The sequence below is a fragment of the Ptychodera flava genome, chromosome 17, assembly GCF_041260155.1.
Source record: "Ptychodera flava strain L36383 chromosome 17, AS_Pfla_20210202, whole genome shotgun sequence".
Lineage (NCBI taxonomy): Eukaryota > Metazoa > Hemichordata > Enteropneusta > Ptychoderidae > Ptychodera > Ptychodera flava.
Window position 1 is genome coordinate 35,468,997 of NC_091944.1, and position 20,214 is coordinate 35,489,210.

General features: G+C 38.7%; 1 protein-coding gene across 2 annotated transcripts; it reads left to right on the forward strand.

The window, feature by feature from the left end:
* The first annotated feature begins 6,256 nt into the window (after nt 1-6,256).
* On the forward strand, nt 6,257-20,161 carry LOC139116172 (alpha-N-acetylneuraminide alpha-2,8-sialyltransferase-like). Of its 2 annotated transcripts, XM_070678721.1 has the most exons (7): nt 6,265-6,453; nt 10,661-11,034; nt 12,317-12,458; nt 13,310-13,422; nt 14,228-14,317; nt 17,316-17,560; nt 18,250-20,161. In XM_070678721.1, exons 1-7 carry the CDS (start codon nt 6,427-6,429, stop codon nt 18,489-18,491), a joined length of 1,233 nt encoding a protein of 410 aa, XP_070534822.1. In that variant the 5' UTR covers nt 6,265-6,426; the 3' UTR covers nt 18,492-20,161. The 2 variants fall into 2 exon arrangements, with proteins under 2 accessions (XP_070534823.1, XP_070534822.1); XM_070678722.1 differs by lacking the exon at nt 17,316-17,560 and having other exon boundaries at nt 6,257-6,453.
* Nucleotides 20,162-20,214: the final 53 nt, after the last annotated feature.

The following is a 20,214-nucleotide window of genomic DNA, read 5'->3' on the forward strand; positions in this document are numbered from 1 at the left end:
TTCTCGATAGCAAATACTGAATAAATCTGCATGAATAATCGTTTTTGTGTAGCAAATTTCAAAGAAATTGGACAAGCCCTTTCAGAGAATACAGATTTTTTGACCATGAATGGCATAAATTGCCCTAAAAAGACAAATATTGAAATTTAAACACATCTATACACATCCAATCAATTTGGACATGCTGCTGCAGAGAAATAGATGTTTTGATCAAAAAAGGGCAACAATTGCTCTAAAAACACAAATATGCAAATTTAACTATATTATTTAGCTTATTTAAGCCTCTCAGCTTGTCAAAATCAATTGTAAATCATGAGATATGCATGATGTTTGGTGGGGTGAATGTAGGCATTTCACCACGCAGTAGAAAGGGAAGCCAGGAAACCAAAATAGTCAATTTTCAAAACTATAGGAAGCTACTGAGGAGCAAGAAGACCATGGTTTCAGAGGAAGATGTGTAATCCGAAAAAATGCTCCCAAAGTGCCACCAAATAACACCATTTTTGTCTCTATTTTTCAAAAGCTCCAACGGCAGGAGGGGGACACCCCCTCCTGACCACCCCCCGCAAAAATACTCCCCAAGTGCCACCAATAACACCATTTTAATCTCTATTTTTCAAAAGCTCCAACGGCAGGAGGGAAACCCCCTCCTGACCACCCCCACAAAAATACTCCCCAAGTGCCACCAAAGAACACCATTTTAATCTCTATTTTTCAAAAGCTCCAACGGCAGGAGGGGGACACCCCCTCCTGACCACCCCCCGCAAAAATACTCCCCAAGTGCCACCAAATAACACCATTTTAATCTCTATTTTTCAAAAGCTCCAACAGCAGCAGGGGGACACCCCTCTCCTGACCTCCCCCCCCCCGTGACCGCTTGCGTGGCCGCTTGTGGTGCTTGGCACCATATCTTTGCCCTCTTTATCTTCAGACAGCGACGAACTAAAAAAAAATTATAAATCTGAAAATTTACTCTGAAAAAAAAAAAATTGCACAGCTAATCTCAATTGGAAAAAAAAAAATTCAGAAATTTACAATAGTAAAAAAAAATTTTTCACAATTTCATTGTGACCACCCCCCCCTCCCAAGGTCTAATGGTCCATCCCTAAAAAGCCCAAATTACTGCCGAAATTCAGCGTTCTTGGGCCCAAGTCGCATCCCAGCCTACCTCAGCTACTCGATCGCTTCCAAAAATGACAGTCTTTTATTCACTTCTCGTAAATAACCGTCGATGTCGGCAACTCTCGCTACTTTTAGCCCTGCGTACGATGCTGTGTGTTAGCTGTAGCACATAGCATCGTACGCAGGGCTAGGGGTCAACATGGGGTCGCAGCCATGTTGCCTCAAAACTTATTTCTGTCTGCACTCAAAACTCAAAAATGTCGGATATGAACCTGAAAATCGATGCAATTTTGTCAAACTTCGGCGAAATTTCAGCCTATAGACAAAATTTCATCTAGGTAAGGTTTTCAAGCGACGGCGGCAGACCGTACGGGGCTCTGGATATGAACCTACCGCCGGTGTAGCTGTAATAACTGTTGCGTTGTTTTAGTGCCCACGGACGAAGTCCTGGGGGAGTTATAGGTTTGGTCATGTCAGTCCGTCCGTCCGTCCGTTCACGCAGATATCTCAGACATGCCCTGGTCAATTTCTTTCAAACTGGCACAAGAATAGTACCCAACCCCATACAGATGCATTCGATTTCACAATGCGATCGAATTTGGCCGTGTTAGAGGACTTTTTAGTTTACACCTCCATAGACTCCCATGTATAAGGCAGTTCTCCATAGACTCCCATGTATAAGGCCAAGAAAAATAAAAATTTAGTTTCTCATCGTATTCATATTGCCTAAAGGATGCATTGACACAGTTTTTTGTCCCCACAGATAAAGTCCAGGGGCTTATAGATTGGGTCATATCCGTCCGTGAGTCCATCAGTGAGTCCATCGGTTCACGCAGATATCTCAGACATTTTGACAAAATATCATGTGACCTCAGTGACCTTTGACCTCAAATATACATTATTGTCCATAACTCAGTAACCACAAGTGCTAAACCTTTCATATTTGGTATGATGGGACACCTTATGACGCCACATATTGTACCTCATTAATTATGCGCATATCTAATTTTGAGCGAGCCAATAGAGCTTGAGGTCTGATTTTTGGTATATAGGGATAAGTTAACAATATAATTTGTTTGACAAAACGTCACGTGACCTCAATGACCTTTGACCTCAAATATACATATTTGTCCACAACTCAGTAACCACAAGTGCTACACCCTTCATATTTGGTATGATGGGACACCTTATGACACCACATATTGTACCTCATTAATTATGCGCATATCTAATTCTGAGCAAGCCAATAGAGCTGGATGTCCGATTTTTGGTATATAGGGATAACTATAGGGTAGAAATCTAAATATGCCCATCTAAATATTAGACATCTACCATCGAGAACAAAAGAAATTTGCTGTAATTTGAATATTTAAGGAGTTTAAGCAATTTCCACTATAAATAAAGAACCCCTGCCTCAAACTCCACAAAAGTTGCTAGACATATTTTGCCGTTGTCATGCCATTGCTTCGTTTAATAACCAGTTAATCAAATGCCTCCTGAGAGTTGACCAATGTAGCCATCCAGTTCGGATGTTAAGAAAGGTTGTAACATTGCAGATGGTCTGTCGGAGCCAGCAGGTACTTTTCAGTCTGTCATCTTAACACACACCTCAAGTTTGGTTTCATGTCTCTACCGGAACACTAAATTTACAATATCGTACGTAGGCTGCAAGCCTTAATTCCTAAAACATGCATACTCTACAGAGTATAGTTCACTGAACACGATTGGAACTAATTAAGGATAATTGGATGGTGAAGTAATGTCGATTTAATCTACAAATGTAATCTAATCTGCTTTTCTTTTTACGTTACACACTTGTTTTTATGAGTTATTTACAATATTGAAACATTCAGCTATATGGCACCTAACACTTTTGAGAAATTTGAAAAATATGAAAATCCAATTATGTCAAATTAGTTCCAATCGTGTTTACGGTATTTTTACAGCTTAACAGTTTTAGTCTGTGGGTTGTAAATGCTTATCATAAATATTTATGCCTTCTTCATCTTGGCACAACAAAGAGGATGCAGCACTGTTGAGCAGTGTCACGTACTTTGTGCTGACCTTTATGGATGTGTGAAAGAACCGGTTCTTTATTGTATGTGCACAAAATCACAACTGCAGTATTTTGGAACTTTTTTTTCTTTGAATCTTGTTCAACATTGGTCCATTATTTAATAAACGTTTTACAGTACCCCTCAATTTTTTCTCCTCTTCTCCAGAGATGTGTATGGACGCAGCCTTTGGAACATTCCAAACGTCTGACCTCAATTACGAGTTTTAACTCGGCCCTCTCATCCGTCTAGCGTGATTTAGTTGACACGTAGTACACTGTAGTATTACCGGACGTCGAACCGATTACGAAATAATGGTATAACCTTCTGGATAATATATGATGATGACATGACCCGCCCAACCAGCAGATCCTTAATGTTTTTCTTCGAACTGATGCCTGCGAAACCATAGCAACCAATAGTGGGCGTGGCTTATGCTGTCTGTTTTAAATCATCGTTCCGTCACCGATTCACTCGTCCACATATCGATTTGACAATATCCTGACATTCGGTTTGACGGCAAGGAGTACTTCGATGAAGATACATTTTCCTGGTGATCGGTGTTGAAAACTAAATCATAAAGGTATCGTATTTCATTTTATCGACTGAATTAACTTTATGGCAAGACTACAAACAGTCAATTTTCGTGTCTGTGAGGAAACATGTTGACCTCGCATTACCTCGTGGTTATTATGTGTATGTACTTAACGACAGCTACAAAGCAAATAAGAAGTGAACCACAATTTTCTAATGTGCCACATGATTCAGACGTCCCTCAGTATGATTATTATAGTTTTATGGTTTTGCTCATGCGTCCCGTCGTTGTTTGACCTTTATAATTCGTCTTTTGCTGGTCCTCATTTCTGTGTAAAAAGAAAACAGGCGTGACCAGTGAAAAGCAAAATGAAGGCATCAAAGCAAAGTACTGTCTGCACGCGACTTTAATCAGAAATGCGAGCGCCAAACCCTTAGTTAAAAAATATCGATCGACAATTATAGAATTTTGTTTGTTTTATTCTTTTTCGTGAAGAGATTCCATGGTATTGTAATTCGAGTATAGCTTTATGTACATGACACACGCAACTTCATAGACCTTAATGTAACATCCGGGTTATTATTCTGATATATCCTGGCATGCATAGGACCGCGTCGCCTCAAATTTTGACGAAAGTCCAAAAGAACACTACACCGGCAACTAGGTCATTCCACGCCACGATGCATGATAACATATACTTAGTCAATAAATCCCGTCATTTGACATCATAGTTAATTGTTTAACAAGCACCGAACAATGACCATATTCGTAATTTGCTTTCTTATCACCGTTCGTTAGACAATCTTGAAACTTTTTTATCTCCATATATGGGAAACAAAGTACTCCCAACTTAAGGTCTGGGAAGAATAGAGGTTTACGATCATAATGAGTCAGAGGGGCATTCAATGTTAAATACACACAGCAAATTTCACACACGCACGCTAGTTGTATATTTACTTGATCGTTTCCATTTATAAGATGTGTCCATGCAACACCGAGAGGTATACCGTCGCTAGGTGATGTGGCTTATTGCTATTATAGAATAACATACATACATACATACATACATACATACATACATACATACATACATACATACATACATACATACATACATATATAGTGAATGTGTTGTATTTTATGGCGGATGGTGAGGGGTCGTACAAATATTTCGAGCCAGCAAGAGGGAGGGGGTTGTTGCAAATTTCTAAATGCCCGAGGCTTCCAAGTCTGATCCCCGGTCGTAAATAATGACTGCTCCCTTATGCGTCAACTTGGATGAATAAGATAAAATGCCAATTGCCATTGACTGTAAAGACAAGTTTGATTATCAAATCTAACTTTGGTAAGATCTACTGCCAGCATTCATTGCGAATCATAAAAAGTGTGGTTAAAGTAATAAATGTGTAATTTGTCAAATCAATACCCGACTCTAAGGTCAATATTTGGAAATGCAATCTATGTAACCAATATGGATTTCTAAGCTATATCACAGCTATATCACACTTGGAAGCCTGCACTTTATCAGATTTATTCAACAGAAATGTATTCAGTTGATAAAATAATAAATGGCTCACAAAAGTTTGACAAAGTGAAACGACCACTTCACATATCCAGATAGGGAGAGGCCGGTGTTGAGAAGGGGGCTATTCGGCCTAAATGCCTCGAAAATGAAACAGTCCCCCGCTCAAATGGGACAAATTAATCATTCCATTGTATGATTCAATTCACTTGACCGGACAGGTCGATTGGCTAGAGATGTCTGACCTTTACTCGTGTTAACAGATTTGTTGTTGCATTTAGCAGTAGCAGTCAATGCAGCTGCGTTTGTTTTCGTCTATCAGGTAACGACGTTTAGGCGACTGAGAAGGTAACTTAACCCGTTTAAACAAATAAAAGGCCAATTTTGGTGAGTTTTTGAGTTACTGTTCGTAACAACTAGGTGGTCGCAAGTGGTTCGGTAGCGGTAGGGTAGATATTTTATTCTATCAGTGGGCGGAGGGCATTTTTTATGTCAGTTGGCAGGGAAAAGAATCTTTTTGTCTTTTTTGTTTTAATTCCACAGTTGGCGACAGTCGCCAGTCAAAATGAATCAGAATTTTTCCGTCCAAAGTGAAACGAAGTCTCTACAAACCTGAAAGAGAGTACACTTTAGTGGGAAGGACAAATTTTGTATTAATGAGAGTACATTGGGGGACTTTTGTCATGGAGAGAGGGAAGTGGGGAGTACTGTGGTGGAGAGAGAGTCGCTTGGGAGCTAGGTTTGGTTGTAGGGAGGGGAAGGGGAAAATATTTAGAAGGAGGGTAAGCTTTTTAATATCGTGGCGGGAGGACGGTCTCGAAAAGCTTTCACTTTCCCTGCCAATTTTTTTTTTTGCCTAAAATTCTTTTAAATGCTATATTTACAATTAAAAACACTCGAAAGCACGTTTTATGTCTTGAAATGAAGTCACTGATACATCCGTATCTTCACAAACACCAGTTGATCTTTTACCATCTGACGGCGCACGCCTGACAACCCTCTATTATGACACACCCGACCGATGCACGTGACACAAACATCTTTTAAACTGTTGACTTGCTGGCAGGATGTGGTCACATTGCCCCAAAGTGACCTGCGCATTACAAACCAACCTTATTCGGACGTGAACATTACTTGGACGATAAAAGAGTATTTCTCCTACATTATCTGAACAGGTGATATTTCGTCAGAAAATGGTGACAGGACCTTCTGGTAAAAAAGTAAGTCGTTGTTACGAAACTATCGTTTGGCTCTTGTCCGTGGTTTCGTTCCTCTCCTTATGGAAGTATAGTGGCGTTGACAATAACGTGTTCGACCACGAGGTCACAAGACGAGTAAATGGCCAAAAATTACTGTAGGCCATTTGCTATACAGGTACTGGAAAATGGTTCAATAGAAACAACATGGAGACGACCAAAATAAGCTTTGTCACTGAATGTTTAAGGGCCTAGACAGAATTTACTGGTAAGTTGGTTCGATTCAAAAACTGGATGCGTGAAAAATACTGGCCTTCCTCTGATTGCTTTTACAAGAAATGCCGGCCTTCGTCTTTTCCTTGCTCGAAAAACAAATGGCCCTCCCCTATACCAAATAATTTTCTTGTATATCCATTAATTAATGTCAATATAACGTGAATGTATATGGAAAGACTGAAAAAGCTATCTGTCTTTCAGTCTCCAAAGAATTATCTTGTTGTCTAGGTAGATATTGGCCTTCCCATACAAGTTAAACAGCACAGGCTGTTTAACTTCTCACTCATCACTGGATCACTAATGCGTAAATATTGGTTGCCCTCCTCCTGAATCATGCAAACAATTGAATGGCCCTCCCCCAAAAAATGCTTGAAAAACAGTGATCCTATTTCCCCAAACGTACAAGCCCTCGCCCCCGGTTGTATATTCTGTTCGGCCCTATCTAATACAGAAAGGTAACGCGCGTTAGATCGACAGCCAATGAAAAGTGGCTTTGGATAATTTAAAAATGAACTTATCATGTGTTTATTTTCTGGAGGGAAAGAACGGATTTAGCTCAATGCATTTGCAGTAACGAATGCAAGATTTACGGCTTGAAAACTATAAGCGCGATAAACAATAACAGTTGAGATTTTGGTGTGAAATGTATGTTATTCAAAATCAGTAAGATGCTAATATTTTCGACTAACTAGCAATTTATCGTGTTCGGAGTAAGTTCACACCATGATGTCACCATTGGCTTTTCGCACTGAGTCCTTTGTCCTATAGGTAGCTAGCTGGGGTAAGGTTTTAACGGGTCAATTAGTCAATTACCATGGAGAGATGTTGGAAAAGTTTATTGTGCTAAAATCAGTGAAATTTTGAGTTAGGCGTTCAGAGTCTGTTAAGCCGTGATCTTCTGTGGAAATAAACTGAGAGTGTGAAACAAGACACGTTACGGATGGTACATTGCCTGACGCTGGCCTTTTCAAAATGGCGTTCAAAGAGAATAAAATAACCCAAGAGTTGAAGTCAAACACTCGAAGTACTTTCTGACGACTGACTTATTATAAATCCATCGTTCTTTTCTTAGCGAGTTCCCTTCTGCCTCGTGGAAGTTAGAAAGTAAGAAAGACGATATGATTTAAGGGTTCCTTCACAAATGGGTGTTTTGTAGAAAAAGAGGAAGTTTACGGCTGCTCTCTGAAATGCAAACGCCAATAATGAACCTTTAAATTTGGGTCATGAATGAATGGAGGGACTACCAGTACCAGGGCGTACCTTGGTGGGTAACCGTTTCAATGGTTAGAATACAACACAAGTAGACACTTTAGGGGGCTGTCACTATTAACTGCTTGGGGTCCGAAGAAGAGCCTCAGTCAGTCCGAAATTTTGATTAGCCGCCTTTCTTACCTGCGAATTGTTGATAAGCTACCCCCTTGAGGACTCGAAATTTGTGTGAGACCCCCCTGCAGAACACACGCACACGCATGCACACACAATGCGCTCTCTCTCTCTCTCTCTCTCTCTCTCTCTCTCTCTCTCTCTCTCTCTCTCTCTCTCTTCTCTCTCTCTCTCTCTCTCTCTCTCTCTCTCTCTCTCTCTCTCTCTCTCTCTCTCTCCAAGAAAAGTTCACAGGTGTCCTCATGGGAAATGACAATACTCGATCCTAAGTAATAACAAAATTACTTCAAGTAAAAAGTAATAAGATAGTGATAATATCTGTTACACAAGTATTATGCATAACTGTTCTGTCTGTCAGGTTGCACTGTAAACATGACTGAACCTGCAATCACATACTATGGCAAGAATGTAGATATATGACCTTACATTTTGGGAAGTAATGCTGCCTGTCAGGACAGTCTCTAAGCTGTGCACCAACATATATTTGATCATTAGATGTTTTAATCTTTATAAACACTGAATTTATATAAACTTAAATTTGCCCAGTATCCTCCAACTGTTAAATGCGACAAAGATCACCTTATCACTACAACATCCCTTAATAACCACGACTAACACAAACACTAGCTCTGGAATATATGGCTCTCAACATTGACTCTACAGTGTTTGGAAAGGCTGCCATAAAACAAAAACGTGTTATTCATGTGAACAAGCACAATTAATTAACGGCTAGGGTCCTATGGGAAATATCTGTCCCTTTTGCAGCCCCTAACACCAGCTGATATTTCAGATGAAAGCCTAATATTGAAAAGTACAGACGACAGCCCACTGATCCTAGTCTACGAAGTACATACATTTTAACGTAACAAAGTACATGTAACACGATTGGAACTAATTTTGGATAATTCGATGGTTAAGTAATGTCGATTTAATCTGCAAATGTAACCTCATCTGCTTTCCTTTTTAAGTTACACACTCGTTTTTATGAGTAATTTGTAATATCGCAACATTCAACTATAGGACACCTATCATTTTTGAAAATTTTGAAAAATATAAAGATCCAATTATCCCAAATTAGTTCCAATCGTGTTACATTGTTTTATATGAACCGTGTGAGTACGATGCCTCGGACAACTTGGAAAAATGACACTAAGCACTTCGTGTTGCCTACAATATGTACGTTCAGAAAGAAAAATATTACGTCATTTTTGCATCATGAACCACCTTACACAACGAAAAATATAATCCTCGGAAGTAAAAATTTCTCCCTATAAACGACCTAGCATGGACTCCTTTTGTCCAGCTACAGATTCAGGCTTGTTTGGTTGCTTGAGACCGATCAATGCATGCAAGATCCTCGTATATCGACCCTAGAGGTGAACCTTTTTCAACCTACCTGTTTTCACCAGCTAAAATATGCTCTCTTTTATGTTGACGCTTTTCAACCTTATATTCAGCAAGATTTGCAATGTCTGCCTTGTAACTGCCATTACTTTGTCATTGATATGGACCCTTAAGTTTGGTATCTCCTTCCATACAGGATCCGGAGTACGACAATGTCGGTTTGTTATTGTGAATGGGTGCATACAGTCGTGAATAAAACGCGCATACAAGTCTGCTTTGAGCAAACGTGTATAGTAGTCTCTCAAGGGAGCAAGCGAAAGTGACTCATATATGGAGGTGGCCTTTCTATTGAGGATGGTTGTGAAATTACTGGGTTTAGGTGGTGTGCTGAGTGGTGAATTTAGGAACAGATAACAGTAATAATCAAATTTCATAACATAATTCTATTGAAAATCATAATACATTAGTTCAGTTTCAGAAAGAATTTTGATGCAGATATAAAATTTGTCAAAATGGACTCACTTCTTTCTTTCAGTCTCAGCATGTTTTTGACAGAGGTCATGCCGACCATTATATTATACACATGTTTTGTACCAAACTGGATCAATTACATGTGGCAACTGGCCACATAAAACTCACCTTATCAAAAAAGGAATTTGAATAAATTATGCGTAATACCAATTAATTGCTCTTCAGTCTTGTTGCCATGGTAAAAAGCAGCATCCTTTACGATTTATCAACATTCAAACAATTCCTTACAATGGATGAAAATGTTTAGATGATGTATGCTAATACAGCAGGATATTTGGAAGTAGTATTTTAATGTATAGTCCTGTCTCAGTTGATTGGGCCTGCGTGTATTTTACCTGACGACGCCAACGATACTTCAACAATACATGACCCGTTCCTTTGCCAAGGTTTCTCTTGCCATGCAAAATATTTATAAAAGGTATTGTCGCGCAGAGAGACTTTCAAATAGTTCATAGGATGAATGCAAAGTCGCCAATATAATCGTCGATAAACGGCCAAGGCCTAATAACAATTCTTAAGAAACTTCTATAATAGGGGTTTCAAATCTAGCAAGAAAAAGCCCGAATTTCACAAAAATTTCGACGATTTTTTAATCACAAGTTAAGAAATATAGAACCGGACCACTTAAATTCTTTCGTACGCGTCACCGTCGTAACTTTCAAGATTTATACAAGTATATTATTTTATTTTCTTTCAGATGCGTGGCTATTTCAAAGATCAAAGCTGCAGAACTATTAGATGTTTGGTTTGGAATAGAAAAACATGTGTCTTAGCTCTTGCATTTATAAGCATGATATCATTTACATCATTACTATCCTTGGACAAATCCACATGTACATGTGACCAGCAATTCAAAGTAACATCGCACACCAGTTTCTGTAATAAATCTCTCGAGACCTCGGGTAGTACATCTGAGGCTATGCCGGCGAAATCTAATGACACAATTCCTGTGAAAGCGGTAGAAAAGTCCCTAGAAACAGAAGCTGTGGCCAATAGGAGTCTAATCATGGAAGTTATCAAAAGCATTCGAACCAATTGGACCTTTAACACCACAGCAGCTGTGGAATTCAGGTTTGTTCATTCTTTGGTTGTTTGTTTGTTTGTTTTTTGTTTGTTTGGGGTTTTTCTTTTTTTTAATTTCAACAAAGTGTTTCCAATCCAGCGCGACCTCATTCAACTTGGACCAGCTTGGAAATATTTAGTAATGCTGTCAATTAAAGTATGCGATGCGCCTCGTAGACAGATATAAGGGTTCTTCAGTTTTTCTAATATTTTGTTCACTACCTTGTAGGGACTCCTTTTAAGTTCCTTGAAGTAAGTAAAATTTTCACCTTAATAATCGAAAATTTAATTTTTCCCTGTACAAAACACATGAATGGCGGCCATTTTGAATTTCAAACATCGGTAAATGTTAGATTATTTGTTTCTCAAGGACCAAAATTTGGAAAGGGGCCCCAGGGTTTTATTCTTGATATGGTAACAGAATGATTGAAAGTCTCTCATTAAAAAGTTTGAGCAAACGTTTATGTCCAGCTTTGAGGCGCGTATCACCACCGTAAAGCAAACACCGGAGGTTACACAAAATAAATGGCGGAAATCATCGTAATGCCATTCATACATGTCGCAATAATTACCATTCTCTTTTTTATCGCCGACTATACTTAGGAGCCAGGGTTTGAATAGGGTATCTGTTGATATTTTTACTATCATTCTGTTATAAAAGCAATGCATTTTCTTTGTCTCACAGAGTTATAGCAGTGATATAACAACGCAATGTGTGCAATTATTGTACAATCTTATGGCTGGCAAATAAAATCTAGCGAGGTCAATAATTCAGTTTCTGGCAATTTGACATTAAATATATACATGCTGCGCCGATACTGTTGAAATCTAGGTACTTATCCATGACGTTGACAGTAGAACAAGAAACTGTGTTCAGAGAAAGAGAAGCGAAAAAATTGGAAGTAACATCAAAGTTACGGTTGTTGATTAAGGCTTGAAAATATAACAATACTTACTACACATTTCACATCAATTCTTCCAAAGTTTGCAAAAAATCTGCTTGACCTTAACAAGAAGATAAAACAGCGCTAGCTCTATCCGTCGAAACGTCCTATGAACAGATTGTGTCACTAAAAATCTCAGTAATAGTTGCCGCTGCTAGGTGCATATTTTTTCTTGTATTTGCTTGTTTGTTCGTTTCATGTAAAGTGCAAATATTTTTTATCGATTAATAACACAACTAAGCATCGCTTTTATTTTTCGATATATAAGTCTAGACCCACCATGATACAGGCAATGAAGCACAATGGAAAATAATTTACACATTATAGTTTTATATTTTGGTCAGCAGATCACAAATGGAGAAAGCCTGCAATACTACAGCCTCGTTTTTAACAACAAAGAAATCTGTAGAACTCAACAAAGTGATGAGATACTCGGCGGAGAAGGGAACGATCAACGTAACTTTGGGCGTTTACAATCGCTTTCCCAGGGCAAGTGTACATCTGATTTTAGTTGTGGCATGAATGCTGACAACCACGTTTTGGCCTCAGAAAGAGTTAAAGGTATACTGTCACCTGTTCCAATTTTACCACTGTACAGTTACCATGGAAAAAGGAAATCAAATCAATCACAGATTTCAAGCGGGTGGCCGCTGTTTAAAAAACAGCGCCCTCAGATGCGCATTTTGAATACCAAGGAACGCCCCTTTGACCGTATATGGGCATATTTAGATTACAGGTGACTGTATACCTTTAACACAAGTTATTGTCGAAAGCTTCTGTGTATACTTCATACTTGCAGCAAGTCTAAGGGTAAAATTATCAAAAACAGTGTAAATTGAAGGAATAAACTTCACCAGATTGTCGTGTTGATGGTGAGATAAATGCGAAATTGAAGCAATATACTTGGCACTAGACTGTCGCTTAAATCTTGGGGTGAACGAGATGGCCCTGCCAGTATCTACTGAGTACGTCTGAGAAAAGCCAAGTGACTAAGGGGCCAATAAACCTTCTCTCCTTTACATGACTAATAAACGACAAAGTCGTCACAAAACAGGCGACATCACAATTTTCCGCAGTTTTGACAGCATAATATAACAGTGACATATGTGTTCAGTTCTGAATGGAATGTTAGTGTAAGATATTTTGTTTACTAATACAAGTCTATTTTATACAACAATTTGTTATGCACTATCGTCGCGTATTTTTGCGTTTATTTTTATTTTTTTTATTTCCTCATGAGCAGAACAAAAAGGTTGATGCGGCGGTTCTGAATTGAAGCGCGCGAGGATGAGAAACAATAAACTTTTTATTTTTCTTGGCCTAAAAACGTTTTTGTTTAGGAGTCTCCGTTGAACAATGCGTTCCACAGAAGATGCAGCGTTATCGGCAGTAGTGGAATATTACTGGGAAGTCAGTGCGGAAAAGAAATAGATTCAGCAGATTTTGTCGTCAGGTGAGATCTTAACGGTTGAAATTTTAAACCTCACGTAAAACATATTAAGACAGTTTACATTCGTTATAAGTATAAACACAAAGTGATCACTGCTTTCTTTCATCACATTCTTTGATTTGCTCTTTAAATCGTGTTTACGTTTGCCGCCATGCTGGCTTGATCACTATATAGCAGGCATAATTCACAGTAATGTCATGTAATGCCATGCAAATCCCATGACACTTTCATGAAGCAGTTTCCCAACTTGTTCGCCAGCCAATTTGTATTCACACATTAGCCTGCGAGTTTTTAAAGAACAAACTAAACAGTGCCATTGTAGCACGGTTCTTCTTTAGGTAGAATGTGGCTCTGGGACTCATATTTGGACCATAGAATTTTTTCAGTTCTTTCCTGGTCTACCGCTCGTGGGGGCTTATTTTAAAGCTTTTGAGAGTAAGAAAAATATTTCACTTTCTTAGTTTTGAAAATCGAAAGTTTGCTTTTTTCACTGAGTTAACACAGGGATGGCCCGGCGACCATTTTGAATTTCAAATATCGGTAAATGGTAGCGTAGATAGTTCGTTTTTCTTGTGTGGTTGCACGACTACTCTTGGATTTTATTCTTGATTTGGTAAAAGAGCCGGTGAAAGTTTCATCGAGCAAATAGTTTGAGCAAAAGTTGAAGTCTTTCACTTTTGGGGCGCATACTACCTCCAGTCTAAACCGCTATAATACATTTACACTCACGCGACGTAAACAGGCTTCAACTTAAAATCACACCAAAAATCCACACGTTTAAAATACTGCAAGAACCATTATATTTCAGATTCAACCAAGCCATGGTGCGCAATTATTCCAAAGACGCCGGTACAAAGACTCATTTCGCAACTTGCAACCCGAGTATTGTCCGAAATCGGTAGGTATTGGCAGTCTTACTCAATATAAATCCTGTAGGCTGAACATAATTCGTACGTACATTACGTGCTGAGAACAGGGAAACATGTGTATACACGTCAAGGATCCTGTACTTAGCTGTGGATCCATAGCTGTTGTGTTTTCAGACGGGATTCCTGCCTTTTTCGGGCTGGTTTTGACTTTTACGATTTTAACCCTGTGGTGGCGGGGTTTAAAATCGTAAAATTTAAAACTAGCCCGTAAAAGGTAGGAATCCCGTCTGAAAACACCACCGCTATGGAGCAACAGTTACCTGGTACCTTGTGATACAGATTACCCATACGAGTAATAAAATACTTCACTGAATAAAAAAGTTCTGTAACACCAGACACAATCATAGGGAGCCTTCAGTAATTTCAGGTGGGGTGGGCCGGGGTATTAGAGGGAGGGTCAAAACGGGAGGGCCATTTTTATAAACCTATCTTGGGGAAGGGTCACTTTTTACAGAAGCCAAACCATGTGACATTTCCTCGTTAGGAAATTACCGACGAAATACATTTATTCTTTTAAATACATACACGTTATCGACAAGCTTCACAGGCAAAGATGCAGTGTTATCCTACATTAAACACCTTGAACAGTAAAAACTGATGAAAGACAAGAGACAAAACTATATGGGACAGGTGGCAAAGTGTATATCAATTATTGAACGTTTATAAATGAACAGATATTGTTAGTTTTATATTCATAGTTTCCTCATAGACTGCCATGTATAGTGAATGAACATTTCGGTGAAATTCCAAAATCCGATTTCTTGTACACACATGCACGTTTTACTTCTCACTTCAAGCAAAGTACATATACATATATTATCAAACATATATAAATGTACAGCTTGTTTTGAGCGGGAACATTGTCAATAGATTGCCTACTAGACAGACTCCCAAGTATTATGATTTGATATTTTTGGGTGAAGCTACATCTTGCCTTCTTTTAGTTGCGCATAATTTGGTGACCCTCCCGCGTATGTATGATCCTTCAAAAATGCTTACGTGATAAATTGCGACCCTCTCTCCCAAAACTTCAGCCCCCCTGTAATTTCTGTCCCTAACTTACATAACAATTAAACCAATTGTTATGTAAATTAGCTGATACTGTTTCAGTTATTCCCGGGGAGAATACTGCAGTTATTGCGGAGAGTCAAGTTTTAGAATGTCGGACAAGGGGAGGGCCACTTTAGACAAGAGGTTAGGGGGTCATATTTTACAGAACAGGTGGGCACGAAATTCCCCCGGCCCAACCCGGCAATTACTGAAGGCTCCCTTAATCGCAATTTGCGTTGTCACACTCTTTCTATTACCTCCACGAAGGAAACGCTCGTTTAAAAAAACACAATCTTTCAAAACTTTCACAAAGACAGTAATACGGGTTGCTGTACAGTGACTGTAACACTATAGTGTCAAGTTGCAAAACGACTCGAAAGTTATCTGTGAGAGGGTTTGGGAAGGGAAACGATCCATTTATTGACCTGAAACGAGTGTGTATGGTAGCTTAATAACCTCAATGCCTCAAAATCGAGGAAATCGTACAGCCGAACGCTCCGGCGAAGGCCAGCAGCTATACGTTACCAAGTGAGGGCCTACTTCAACCTGACCTTACAGGCGGGGAGGGAGGGGGTAGTTTCTGAGAGCATTCATTTACCCCTACCCTTTACTGTTTGAATTTGTTTACAATACGTTAGAATGGCATGCTGATTACAATTTCTTTTGAAAAACAGTTAGTCCGTTGACTGTACAACGGATGTCTCTACGTGACGCGAGCAAGAATATATGTCATTCGTGTATTAAAGAAGACTAGCTGGCTATACACATCGACAATTCGATAATTATTCAAAATTATTTGCCTTTGTCTTTTAACAATAATGTTTGAGTTTCTGACCGTTGTCAGCACACCGATTTATAACATTTCATACATCGTTTATCAGGCATCACGTTTGCTGAAGTAATGCAAGCCCAAGGGCCGTGCGCTGGCTTTTTCTGTCGTGTTGACTGTTACACGTAAACGCCTAACGGGCCGGCGCCACACAGTACAGCCAGCGCGAAGAAGCCGGAGCACGGCCCCACGGCTATAATTATTGCAGTTGACATCGCATATGGCTCAAAGTTTACGTTGTTTGAGAACGATTTTGAAATACCATAAGTTCTTAGTAGGAAAATTTATGTAAATTTATTTATTTATTACAATTATGTCAATTCCCTACAGCTCAGCGCACCCTGTGTTCCGACGTTTCGACGGCCCACCGATCAAATAGGTACGGGTGAATAAATAGAGCGCCCTCAACTCGCTTGTCTGACAGCTTTGATATTTGGTATGCAGATTCATAGGGATGATCAAAATGTGATATATTCAAATTATGAAAAAATCTACAATTTTGTATTTTGGGAGCAATTTTTGCGATTTTTGGTCAAAAAATGTGTTTCTAAAAAAGAACGTGTCTGATAGCTTTGATATTTTGAAACGTGTTTCTACAGATGAACTAATTATAAATATGATATATTGAAGTTATGAAGAAATATTGAATGTTGTATTTTTGAGGTAATATTTTTTGCCTTTTTTGGTCAAAAATTTGTTTCTCAAAAATCTACTCGTCTCATAGCTTTAGTTGACATGTTCTCAGGGATGATCTTAATGTGATATCTTCAATTATGATGAAATCTTCAATTGTGTATTTTTGCAGCTATCACTTTGACATTTTTGGCAGACCATCGTGAAATGATCAACACATGTGTCACAAATAATTATTCTCTACATAGCACGGCGCGGGGCTGTATCGGCCGTTAAGTCGCTTGTTCATCTTTTTCTTCCCGCGCCTGTAAAGATTTGTTTACTTTTACGCGCCAAAACATATGTGCGATTCCAAGCGTCAAATATGTTTGCGATTGTAAACCTATTTCATCGATAATGGTCAGGTGCAACCAAGATACATAAATGAGTACTACTTTCTTTATTTGGTTTACAAGGTATTCAAGTCTTACGAAAAAGGAATCGGCGGAAAAATTCAAAGCGTTTATGACGTCAGAATATGGAAATTCTATAGTATATTTTCCTGCTTTTACCCATAAATTCTGCACCAAGTTATCTTTCCGTGGACAAGATGCACTAAAGTCAACGAATATGAGTGTTGTGTTCGGCCACCCAAGTCACATCTCTTCCTCGCAAGGATTTTGGAAACGACGAGGTGTCAATGCGAGGCATTTGTCTTCAGGTAGGCCTTAGTAAATGTTAAACACAGTCACAGTATTGCTCGTAACTTTTACCACACTACTTTACATTGTCGTCCTATGGTTGAAACTTTAACTGTCACTTCGAAATTCTCCTAGGAGTTTCTCGTTTATTTTTTCACATATGACCTGGATATCAGCATAAGTGTGACAGTAATCAGGCACCTCGTGTGCTCACGTGTTGTGTGAAAGGTGCAAAAGAATACTACTTTTAATAGGAAATTGCACGGACATCCACCTGAACATACCAATGCTAAACTCCCTAGTAGAGTCGGTGTTGGTGTACCTTAGATATCGTCATGTTAGTCGGAAATTCAGTCGCTACTAGCCATAGTAGTAAAACACGTGATTCCTTGCACTAAGCTTATACATTTACATACCAAAATACCAGTAAGTTCGAAAGAAATAACAGATTTTATAAAAAACATTAATCGTTGTTACGAAATACAGACTATTAAGATGGTTAAGCATATTACTATAGTGGATTACCGAATTGTCGTTTTAGGTATGGTGAGGCGGTCTGTCTAGGTTTTCTATGCTAGATGCTAAAGACCCTGATTCGACTCCTGGAACGAGGACGTTTCATTTATTAAACTTACCAAGATATATCAGAATAAGAAGGTGTTATGGATAATATTTCAAGCACTTACGTTCCTTTTCCCCCTTTTTAAAGGTATCCTTTTACTTTCTGGAATAGTAAATTTTTGCGAAGAACTTCATCTGTACGGATTTTGGCCGTTTTATGAAGATTCGGAAGGGAACTCAATCAAATATCACTATTTTGATGATGCTCTTATGCAGTCTGCTGCAAAGATGAAACAGAAGTACCACAATATGCCATCCGAGTTTCAGTTGTTAATTGATCTTCATAACCAGGGAATTCTGCAACTACACCTTGGCAGTTGTGTAAAATGAACTGGGTCTGGTCTTTATTTTGTTATCACAGCACATCCATGTATGAATTGCTTTGTTTTGCGTATGTAATTTATGGCAAAAAATGAAGTCGATCGTTTTACAGGGCACGCAAAATTCGTAGTTTCAATCCAATTTGGAAAATATCAAGCCTCTGCGGTTCTGCAGTAATTTTGAGTCACTCTTGACTTCGTTTGTCTGAAGGGCACAATAGTTGGTACAAGGAAGAGCTAGCATAATTGTTCAAGAAAAAGGCGAACAATGTTTTTCTGATCAGAGGCCGGGGAAGGGTGGGCAATTTTTCTCGTGCTAGCGGGAAGGTGATCGTGCGCTTTCTTCTCTTTAATGAGCGAGCTCTCATTCTCTTGTGACAAGTCCAAGTGTTTACAATTTTTCGGAATGGGCCCGTCGCCTGCTGATCACGTATGTTTTATGTCAAATAGCATTATGATCTCGGTGGTTAAAAAACAAAGAGATTTCTGAAAAGTATTTACAGTTGTACAAGCTGAATTCAAGTAAATCACTACAACTGAAATGCCAAACGGGCGTAAACTGTGAAACTATGCAATTCCATTGAGTATATAGCAGAGAAGGAGCCGCTGTTTCAAGTGAGTTATTCCGTCATCAATTAGTTTTTTTCTTCATAGAGGGACGGAGATGAGAGGGCGTTGTTTCAAATGTAGTTTTACCTACGACGCAGGCAAAGTTCCCGGATTGACAGAGGACTAAATTATGTTCTGTTCTGTTCTGCTTGTACGTTTCTGAGAGACAGCACAAATTTGCACGAAGATTTGTTTTAATTTATAGTTACCCTCAATGCAGTCACAAACTCTTCCGATAATTTTAAGTTGCCCAAAGCTTGTCGCACCGCCCAACCCAACAATAGTCAAGCTGTTATGAGTGGTATGACGTAAACTGCACCTGACTAGCACATGTTTCGTATTTGATGCAGTAGTTGTAGCAGCAATGATGATGGGGTGTGATTGTTCCAAGTGTATCACACTGACGTGAAGTAAAAGCTACATTCGTGAAGGTAATCCCAAATCTCTGTCACCTTGTAAACATTGAAAAACACATAATATTTTCAAAGTACACATTAGTACGTAAAGCCTTTATCAATGACAAATCACGTGCCTTTATAGAGAGTCTTCCCTCCTTAGAAATGTTCTTTCAATGAAATGCAGGAATGTTTTTCATTATTTTCCTAGACTGTTATCATTCCAGACACAATGAATGGCAGGGATTTCTCTGTGCTTTCAGTTGACCTTGGCACAGTTTTAATTGAAGAAAATTCAGCAATCACAGTGAAGCCGAATGAAAAAAACTCAGCGACTGTACACTTTCATATGTCGTTCCATATTGATCGATGACACAATTTCCATCATTTTTGTGAAGAATGTCTTTCACTGTTTTCTCGAGTAAAAACTACAGCATTTTTTAATTGGGACCAGCGATTGTAGAATAACAAGTATTGCCCTAACAGGTCTCTCAGATATAAACATTCAACCTCGTTTTAGAGGTGCCAGTTTTGTAAGTTTTGTATATTTATTCCTTGTTGATTGATGACATAAATTTTGTTTGAAATCTATGTATATTTAAGAAGTATTTTTTAATACACTGTGAACTATTGAGGCCGTTTTTTACTTCAATAAAATATTCATGTTCATAGAAAATATCAAGGCTTCGAAAGGGTGAAATGTTATGTTATCTAAAATTAGAACTTTCT

Bases quoted from the DNA above. Each gene is read 5' to 3' on its own strand.
- LOC139116172 (XM_070678721.1), top strand. From the start codon at position 6,427: ATGGTGACAGGACCTTCTGGTAAAAAA. The intron at 12,459-13,309 runs GCAAGTGTACAT...GTTTTTGTTTAG, and splicing joins TTTACAATCGCTTTCCCAGG to GAGTCTCCGTTGAACAATGC. The intron at 14,318-17,315 runs GTAGGTATTGGC...TTGGTTTACAAG, and splicing joins CCGAGTATTGTCCGAAATCG to GTATTCAAGTCTTACGAAAA.